This window comes from Salvelinus namaycush, chromosome 10 (assembly GCF_016432855.1).
Source record: "Salvelinus namaycush isolate Seneca chromosome 10, SaNama_1.0, whole genome shotgun sequence".
NCBI lineage: Eukaryota > Metazoa > Chordata > Actinopteri > Salmoniformes > Salmonidae > Salvelinus > Salvelinus namaycush.
Genome location: NC_052316.1, coordinates 22,684,196 through 22,694,853, shown reverse-complemented (window position 1 = coordinate 22,694,853; position 10,658 = coordinate 22,684,196). Strand labels below are relative to the sequence as shown.

Below are 10,658 nucleotides of genomic sequence, written 5' to 3'. Positions count from 1 at the left end.
GTCGGGGGACACTGTGGCCCCGTCCGACGATACCCCCAGACAGGGCCAACCAGGCAGGATATAACCCCACCCACTTTTCCAAAGCACAGCCCCCACACCACTACAGGGATATCAACAAACCACAAACTTACTACCCTGAGACAAGGCTGAGTATAGCCCACGAAGATCTCCTCCACTGCACGAGCCCAAGGGACAACAAACAAATCTTCTAAAACTCGTCAGTTTCTAAGAACATTTCAAAGTTGGCCTTGGTTTATTTACCAGTAGCTTTTATCCAAAGTGACTTAGGCTACAGAACAGGTCATAGTGGCACATTCAGTATATGTTGCAAATGCAGGAATCAAATCTATAATGCTGGTATTTCCGGGCAGCATCATAAATGCTCAATTACACTTTCCTTTGGTCCTTGTGTTTTATGTACATTACCTCTTCTGTTTTTCTTACAGGCTTGCACTGGCATTGACAACATTGCAGAGGCAATCACGCTCTTAGAACTCAATAATTGGGATTTAGTGGTAAGTTCACACATCAGGTCATACAAACCTGACATTTTCTTCTTTTAAATTGAAAATATATTATATACTTATTTTGCTATTAAAATTGTTAAACAACCTGGCCACTGTAGTGACTATAGCCTTTACCTCATTGGTCCCCAATCACAGCCGTGGGCCTATTTCTTTTCCTTGAGCAGATGGTCGGGGGCCAGAACAGAAGCTAGTTTTCTATCCAATTGGCAAAGATTTCCATGCAAATATTCTGAAATCCGCATAAAAACAATGTGTTTTTTTCCCATCAGATGTTTCCCTCAAATGTACTTTTTGCACATTAAAGGCTGTGTGTGACAACGCGGTGCACATAAAAATGACTTTGGCGGTTAAATTCTCATATATATATATATATAAAAAAACTTAAAAAAAAAAAAAGTGTTTTCATTATGAACTCAGCACTAAAAGAAACGTCCTCTCACTGTCAACTGTTTATTTTCAGCAAACTTAACATGTGTAAATATTTGTATGAACATAAGATTCAACAACTGAGACATAAACTGAACAAGTTCCACAGACATGTGACTAACAGAAATGGAATGTGTCCCTGAACAAAGGGGGAGGTTCAAAAGTAAGTCAGTATCTGGTGTGGCCACCAGCTGCATTAAGTACTGCAGTGCATCTCCTCCTCATGGACTGCACCAGATTTGCCAGTTCTTGCTGTGAGATGTTACCCCACTCTTCCACCAAGGCACCTGCAAGTTCCCGGACATTTTTTGGGGGAATGGTACTAGCCCTCACCCTCCAATCCAACAGGTCCCAGATGTGCTCAATGAGATTGAGATCTGGGCTCTTCGCTGGCCATGGCAGAACACTGACATTACTGTCTTGCAGGAAATCAAGTACAGAACGAGCAGTATGGCTGGTGGCATTGTCATACTGGAGGGTCATGTCAGGATGAGCCTGCAGGAGGAGGGTGTCTTCGCTGTAACGCAAAGCGTTGAGATTGCCTGCAATGACAACAAGCTCAGTCCGATGATGCTGTGACACACCACCCCAGACCATGACGGACCCTCCACCTCCAAATCGATCCCGCTCCAGAGTACAGGCCTCGGTGTAACGCTCATTCCTTCAACGATAAACGTGAATTAGACCATCACCCCATGTGAGACAAAACCATGACTCGTCAGTGAAGAGCACTTTTTGCCAGTCCTGTCTGGTCCAGCGACGGTGGGTTTGTGCCCGTAGGCGACGTTGTTGCCGGTGATGTCTGGTGAGGAACTGCCTTACAACAGGCCTGCAAGCCCTCAGTCCAGCCTCTCTTCGCCTATTGAGGACAGTCTGAGCACTGATGGATGGATTGTGCGTTCCTGGTGTAACTCGGGCAGTTGCCATCCTGTACCTGTCCCGCAGGTGTGATGTTCGGATGTACCGATCCTGTGCAGGTGTTACACGTGGTCTGCCACTGCGAGGACGATCAGCTCTCCGTCCTGTCTCCATGTAGCGGCGTCTCATAGTACGGACATTGCAATGTATTGCCCTGGCCACATCTGTAGTCCTCATGCCTCCTTGCAGCATGCCTAAGGCACGTTCACACGCAGATGGCACGTGGTCTCTAGCCAACAGCTCGCAGATGCGGGCGTTGCCTACATTATGAGATTATTATGATCAAAAGAGCAGGATTATTTTTATTTGTCAAACTGCAGCCAAGCATTGATCATCATGTCACCAGACCAGAGTAAGACCCTCAAAATGTATTGGAAAGGAGCATCAAGCGAATCACCGTGCACTTTCACCACCCTGTGAAGTTTATCATAATTTATTTAATCTGTAACCAAATTACTGCATGCTTTCCCGAGTTGTTGTGGGAGGACCACACAACGTATCATCGCGGGACTCCAAGTTTACTTTGATTTGATGTTTATTACAGTGCATTCAGAAAGTATTCAGACCCCTTGACTTTTTCCACATTTTGTTATTTTACAGCCTTATTCTATAATTGATTTAATAAAATAAAATCCTCATCAATCTATGCGCAATACTCATTATGACAAAGTGAAAACAGTTTGTTGGAATTTTTGCACTTTCTATAAAAAAATAAACCTTTCATTTACATAAGTATTTAGACCCTTTGCTATTGGACTCGAAATTGAGCTCAGGTGCATCCTGCTTCCATTGATCATCCTTGAGATGTTTCTTCAACTTGATTGGAGTCCATCTGTGGTAAATTCTATTGATTGGACATGATTTGGAAAGGCACACACCTGTGTGTATATAAGGTCCCACAGTTGACAGTGCATGTCATAGCAAAAACCAAGCCATGAGGTCAAAGCTATTATCCGTAGCGCTCCGAGACATGATTGTGTCGCGGCACAGATCTGGGGAAGTGTACCAAAACATTTCTGCAGCTTTGAAGGTACCAAAGAACACCGTGGCCTACATCATTCTTGAATGGAAGAAGTTTGGAACCACCAAGACTCTTCCTGGATTTGGCTGCCCTGCCAAACTGAGCAATCGGGGGAGAAGGGCCTTGGTCAGGGAGATGACCAAGAACCCGATGGTCACTCTGACAGAGCTCCAGAGTTCCTCTGTGGAGATGGGAGAACCTTCCAGAAGGACAACCATCTCTGCAACATTCCACAATCAGGCCTTTATGGTAGAGTTGCCAGACAGAAGCCACTCCTCAGTAAAAGGCTTGGAGCTTGCCAAAAGGCACCTAAAGGACTCTCAGACCATGAGAAACAACATTCTCTGGTGTGATGGAACCAAGATTGAACTCTTTTACCTGAATGCCAAGCGTCACGTCTGGAGGAAACTTGGCACCATCTCTACGGTGAAGTGTGGTGGTGGCAGCATCATGTTGTGGGGATGTTTTTTAGCTGCAGGGACTGGGAGACTAGTCAGGATCGAGGGAAAGATGAACGCTGCAAAGTACAGAGAGATCATTGATGAAAACCTGCTCCAGAGCGCTCAGGACCTCAGACTGGGGTGAAGGTTCACCTTCCAACAGGACAACGACCCTAAGCACATAGCCACTCCTGCATTGAGTTGGCTTCGGGACAAGTCTCTGAATGTCCTTGAGTGGCCCAGCCAGAGCCTGGACTTGAACCTGATCAAACATCTGGAGAGATCTGAAAATAGCTGTGCAGCTATGCTCCCCATCTAACTTGGCAGAGCTTGAGAGGATCTGCAGAGAAGAATGGGAGAAACTCCCAATATACAGGTGTGCCAAGCTTGTAGTGTCATATCCAAGAAGACGTGAGGCTGTAATCGCTGCCGAAGGTGCTTCAACAAAGTACTGCGTAAAGGGTCTGAATACTTATGTAAATGTATTCTTTTTTTTTATATAGACATTTCTCGCATAATGAATGTTTGACCCCAAAAGATCCCACATTGTCTAGCCTGTTTTTTGTTGCCATTTGCAAAGTTTACAGATGAATTTGCTATTTCCATCAGGCCTGTCGTGATATTTTTGTACTTTACTAGCATAAATAGGTTGTGTGGAAACCTAGTTAGAGTTCTAAATAAATTGTACACAGCAAATTTGATCGCAACCGTCCCAAATGGATATAATATTTGACAAAAACAGAATCAGACCTTGATTACATTGGAATACGATCACGTATGCCTCTTTTCTGTATGTGCTTTACTCTGAAAGAACTAATGTTGTCGTTTCTAGAATATTATGCCTAACCATAATTTGTTTTTAGTATAATGTCTAGTGATACTCCAATTACTGTATGCTGAGATACATTTTTTTTAAATGAAGACCTATTTATATAAATTGAAGGCCTAGGTAGGCCTAATTCACAACTCTACTCCTGTCATCCACCAAGGCTTAGTCTACATGGTAAACCTGACCAAATCATACTACAGTACAACTGTGAGCACTGGTGCTTGCTAGTTACTTCAACTTGTAAGCCAATTCAAATGACCAAAGAAGCAAAAAGCATAGCTGCTAAAAGCACACAGTCTATTTCAGTTTGCTTCCTATTTGAACTAAAATGGGACACTTATTACTGAGATGTATTGTCACCTTGATTGTGACGTTTCAATCAACAATGCACCATCATTGCCATGTGTCTCCGTTTATCAGTGAGACATCATTTGGGCTACCTACCACCCCTCTTTAATGGGCGTATAAAGAAAGTATTCTGTCAGTTTTGATTTCAAGTTTGAGATTCAAAGGAGCGGTATGAAACGGTTTTACTTTATATCCACAATGTAACCCTCTATCATAGTGTGTGTTGAATGGGGTGGGCTATATTTAGCAGAGCGCTGTTCTTGTGCTGGCAGCTTTTCAAAGCAAGCAAGCAGAGCCTAAGCAGTGGTTAAACGCACCTGTAAATGTGATGACTTGCAGTTCCTTTTCGGTGCTGTTAGGTTGAGCAAAATGTACAAAAGAAACCTGTGTGTTGGGACAGGACAGCGAACAAGTGTTAAATACTCGGTGGCCCTTCTCATGGATTTGTGGCTTCACTAGTAGACCTACTTACAAACTTTTCTTAAAATACTTGCCAAGTTTTCACAATTACAATTTTCTCGTATTTTTGTCAATTTAAAATTATTTTATGTTCATGTACTTTTTAGTTGATGGTACATTTTGCAATGTTTGGAAACACTGCTGGTCATTTCCAAGTGTTCTAGAGCACTCATCTCAATAGGTCTCCTAACAATGGGCCCCTAATAAACTCATTGCAAGTATTGTCCTCTCGCTGGTCTGTGTCCTCAACAGTTCCCCTAAATCAGTTTCACGGTTTAAAAAAAATTCTGAGGCCAACGACATACTTCAACCTCCTTTCTCATTAATGATCTGTTCTCGTGTGAATGTTATATCATCGTTTGGGCACCAGTGCCCCCTCATTTGCTTGCATTACATTCCCTTTGCTTTCAGTCCAAATATGATAAAAATCGAATTGTTTTAACAGAAAAAAGAATAGCCCATCAATGCATGCCTATAGCCTATACCTAATGTGTCTGACTATCATCCTAGCTGTGTCTGTGCATGTGTCTGACTATCATCCTGTACAGTAACATTCATTTCAGAATTATATTTGCTGTAGAGACACTCATAGACACTCGTATGGCTACCAAAAGTTGCCTTTGAAATTCAAATGACTGTAGTTCTATTGGCAGGAACTGGCAGTAGATAGTTATGGGAACATTTACTGTTGATTATCAGTGTTTGAACATGCATGCTCTCAAGAGTGTAATACTTTGCGACACATTTTATTCCATGGTCTTTTCTCTTTTTACAGGCAGCCATCAATGGTGTGATGCCACAAGAGAATGGGATCTTGCAAAGGTAATATGCCAGAAATGACTGTTGCATCTTCAGAAGTGAATCAAGTGTTCACTCTGCATTTTCTAAACATCCCCTCAAACTAATGTTTTGACCATATTGCAAAAAGTCATATGTTAACCAAAATAGGATGCACAACTTGTACACAGGAGGTAAGTATAAGGGAAGGGAAAGGGGGATACCTAGTCAGTTGTACAACTGAATGCATTCAACTGAAATGTATCTTCCGCATTTAACCCAACCCCCCCACCATATGGCATAGTGTCATATGCAAAAACGCGTCGCCGTCAATGTGATGTTCTACCTGCTACACAGAAACAAACGAAAATCAACTTTATTTCTCATTTCAATTCACAAGCTAGAATAGAAAACTACCATAGCACATGCTCTTCATGTACTTTATGTAAGCACAGGTGTGGGCAAGGCCAAGAACCTTGTTTTGTTGACCTGAATATCAATCAAATTTATTTATAAAGCCCTTCTTACAACAGCTGATGTCACAAAGTGCTGTACAGAAACCCAGCCTAAAACCCCAAACGGCAAACAATGCAGGTTCTGCTAGAGGTTATAGAAATGTAGTATCTAGAACTCGCAGTGAAAGCACATTTTGGAGCAATGGTGGTTACTTGTTCATGCTCCTGCAAAATAATTTTTTCAATTTATATCACTTTATAAAGTGCAGCTGTGGTCTGTCGGCCTAGTTGTCAAGAGCTAGGTTTTATGTTTTAAAACAGCAATAACCTTGTGGCCTGATGACGATTGAGGAGTTCAGAAGATTCAGGATACATGTAGTAATCAATGGCTAAATCAGTCACTTGACCTCTTGAATATGTAGTTCTTGTACAAAGCCTATTGAGTAGGCACTGACTGACATGATGGAAAAAATCGTGATCATCAGTGCAGGAAATTGAGGCTTTGGATCTCATTTCCCCCACAAAGCTGTGTCATGTAGTTATTCAGTCAAGATTTGAACACCAAATTAGGTAGAAATCAAACAACCAGATTGGTAGCCCATAGCTGGGCAATATCAAGCGAGAGACTGTGGGGGTGGTTATAGTTTGAAGTGATATTCAAAGTTGTAGGCTTGACATTGCTTTGAATTACTGCATTTCAGTGGTAGGCAGAAAAATATAACTCTGATAGTATTTGGTATGGTCTTTGAGTATAGAGTATCAACAGAAGCAAAAGTGTATTTATGTGAAAGAACATAGAGAGGAATATCTTCCCAAAAACTGAAATTAAAACAGCTACTGAGAAAAACGCCTCTGAGGCATTGTGGCTCACGTTTTTTCTCAACGGTCAGTCCGAACTCATGAATACACTGGGCTGAAGAACAAATACATTGACTGGGCACATTCTGTTAAACGGTTTATTTTGCGAGTTTCTGAAGACTTTGGGCATGAGAACATGGTTTCTTAAGGGCACACATAATTATGAATGGAGCCTGGCTGTGTGACTTGCAGTCAGCCCGTATACTGGCTGGCACCAGGCTGCTCTCGTAGGATGGCACTCCTCCTCAGTAAACGGCTCCATTGAGGTGACCGGAGCCAGCTGGAGGCCTGCTCTTATCCCCAAGCCTGCCTCCTGACTAGGTGGAGAGTGCCATCTAGATGTATGCCATGGAACAACCGTTTGTATTATTTTTAACACTCATAATAGTCAACGATCCTCGGTATCAATGTGCCAAGTTTCAAATTGTAGTTTAGAATGCTTACAAAAACCTTCCATCACGTTGCAAGGGAAATGTATAGCCTACCGTCTAGGGTGAATTCTGACTTTGCTTTTTTCATCCTGTTTAAGAAATTGCGTAGCATGTCCTCGTTGTTAGACCATGTTATGGTTTCTTTGGTTGTCTGCACCCCTGATGAGAGTACAACTCAAACACACCAACATCTTCTATGATGGATATGAATGACAATCAACTGTGTATAACAGTTTTGCACCAAGATACTGAAACTGAAATATCAGTGCACTCTAGTTTTCTAATTTGTATAGGTACAGGAAGTGTTTATTTGCGGTATTGGCTGTTATTTCACTCACTGAACCTCCTTTTCACTCACTGAATTTACTAGCTAATGGTGAGTTACCTGAAACTGTCAGTTTGTTTTCTGTCTATATGTAAATGCTTACTGCATAGCTGATTATGACTTGATCTAATTTTCCTAACATCCATGCTTGTAGACTTCTTATTCTGTGGTTCTTAGTATATAAGAGGTCATTATGCACCTGTGCAGATCTCTGTGGGACAGGTGTTTGTCCATGCAGCCTTAGCGGGTTAGACCCTTGTATATGGCCAACAGCAAGCCGCTGCTCTCCCTGAACCGTCATTTCCACCTGCCTATGATGGTAGGCCTAATTCTTGCCTGTGGGTGAATCCAAGCCTCACAAGTGGTTTCTGTGTACGGTATGTTGTTTTTATGCCATTATCATGGAACATTGATCTCTAATGATTTCCTACGTGCCCTCAGAACCCCCAACGTCTTTAACCTTTTTGGTATTGTAATCAGGTTGGATAAATACAGCCTTTGTGCAAGACCCTGCTCTCCCTCCCAGCACGATATGTGCTGACCCACGAGGAAAAGAGAAGCGTCTTTGTTCGGGTTGGGAGAGAGAAAATACATTATTTACTGCCGTGTGGGACAGAGGCTCAAGGGAATTCAGGCTTTAGACATGGAGAGAGGGTGAGAAAAAAATATGTTTTGTGTCTCTGGCCTCTGCAGCAAAATAAGACTGAATTTGTTCTGTGGCAGACAATTCAGCATCTGTTGGGCCCTGCCCATATTATCCACTAAAGCCTGTTTACACTGACTCTGAAACTGTTTGTATTGCTGCTGAGAGGCTCTTGTTGCTGCCTCAGAAGGGGGCTGTGGGTATTTTGTGGATTTTGAATATTTCTGTTCAGTGCTGCTTGTATCATTTGTGATGGGGAAGAAGCAACAAGCATAAATTATTTTAAAAAATCATATTCAAGCTATTTCCAAGGTTTAGCCCAGGGGTTTCAATGAGGTCCGGAGGGCCGGCCTGAAAATGTATTATATAGTCTTCTACCCATCGTTTTTGGGAATTTTTCAATGCTCTCTGTCTATCTTTCATATCTGTGATTTATTAGTTTGCTGGACACAGTCAAGAAGCCTTAAGAATGTATGTCCTTTATCACGTCTGCACAGTTTCTATTTGGTTTTTAGACGTTTTAAAGTATGAGTTTTATTTTTTTGCTCAAACTACCCGTGGGCTGGATCGGACCCCTGGTTTGACACCCCTGCTTTAGCCTATTTAGTGGACAAAAATGTTTTTCCTGCAGTGGATAAAGTATTCAGAAACCCAGTAAAATCTGCATGGGCTAAATGTTTGAGTTTACTGAAATATTTTGCTTTGTTTTTGCATTTCAATGGTGTTGAGTAAAATTGCACATGTAGGGTCTAGTCTGAGAATTACACTATTTTGGTGATAGACTTTCTACTTTTCTAGACACACTAAACTCTGTATACAATTCAATATGATATTGAACTGCACTACATGATGCTCCCTGTGTTGACGTTTTCTGAACCTCTGCTTACTGTCTGAACCCACAAACTTCCCCAGCGAGTCATCCCAGGCCAACATCTATGGGCCTCACAGCCAAGCAGCAACAGCAGAGGCAGCAGTGGCCCCACCAGCCACCTCATCGTCTTCCTCTCCGCCATCCTCCTCCTCAGCCTTCTGCCCTGTCCTCCCCTCTCGACACATTGTGGAGCGGCAGCCGCGCTTGCTCAACTTCCGGGTGGAGTACCGCCAGCGCACTGTGGAAGTGGTCGTAGAGGAGGGCAGCGCAGTTGGTGAGGAGATGCGCTCACCATACACTACTCTTCATACTATGGTTCCTACACTAATATTCCACTACGGGCCTACTCATCATTAATCTGTTGTGAATGTCTTGTAATTAAAACTTTTTGTTTTTATTACTGCCTTGATTTTGCTGGACCCCAGGAAGAGTAGCTGCTGCCTTGGCAGGAACTAATGGGGATCCATAATAAATACAATACATCACACACCCTTACTGCTTACTCAGAGAAAATGTGGGTGTTACAGATGTGGTGTTACTGAGAATCCAAAATATTGTGGGTTTCTGGTAAAAGGAGCGATGTTGGTCAATACAACACCTGGGTATAGTGCTTTCGTTTTTAGACTTTGAACCCTTTCTCAGAATCTACACACTTGTACCCAGTGTTGAAGCAATTTATGTTGTGAAGGTAGTGGAAGTGTGTATTACGAATGTTTTACTCAAATGTAAATCGCTTGTAAGGTGTAAAATTTCATGAATACACAATGAATTTTGTACTTTGCTTTGAAAACAGGTTTTCTCATCTATTACTACCATCTTATGGTGGGGATATGTCCAACTGCCTGTTCATAGTACTACAACTTGTTTCTTCCTTTTATTGTTTGTAGGGGAAATCAAACATATCCTTGAGACAGAGCTTCAGGTCCCCATATCAAAAATGCAGTTAAAGGGTTGGAAAAGTGGAGACGTATCTGACATTGTGAGTATTTCTCTCAAAACAATTGTTTTGGTTAATGTAATACCTCTTGAAATTAGCATGTTTAAAGCATCTCTTTGCCACCTTTTTAGTTTTATCTTTTATTTTTCACATCGGATGAGGTTTCACAAATGTCACTCACACCCATCTAGTGGGGATAGATAAAGTACCACTTAGTATTATTTATTGGTCTTTCCCTGTGTCCTCAGACGGTTCTGCGAAGTTTACACTTGCCCAAGAACAACAGCCTGTATGTGCTGACCCCAGATATCGCACCCACTGCCAGCACCAGCCAAAACAGGTACCCAACTTGACTCACTTACACTCATCTTTTGTTTCCTGTTTTGAGTCACA

The 10,658-nt window shown here is 42.2% G+C and overlaps 1 protein-coding gene across 1 annotated transcript in view; it reads left to right on the top strand.

The window, feature by feature from the left end:
- The window catches only part of faf1 (Fas (TNFRSF6) associated factor 1), an 80,053-nt gene that overhangs the window by 2,110 nt on the left and 67,285 nt on the right, over positions 1-10,658 (top strand). Inside the window, exons 2-6 of the mRNA XM_039002526.1 lie at positions 447-515; positions 5,744-5,790; positions 9,370-9,602; positions 10,216-10,307; positions 10,514-10,605. Of these exons, the coding sequence (XP_038858454.1) occupies positions 447-515; positions 5,744-5,790; positions 9,370-9,602; positions 10,216-10,307; positions 10,514-10,605 (533 nt within the window). The remainder of the gene's footprint in view (positions 1-446; positions 516-5,743; positions 5,791-9,369; positions 9,603-10,215; positions 10,308-10,513; positions 10,606-10,658) is intronic.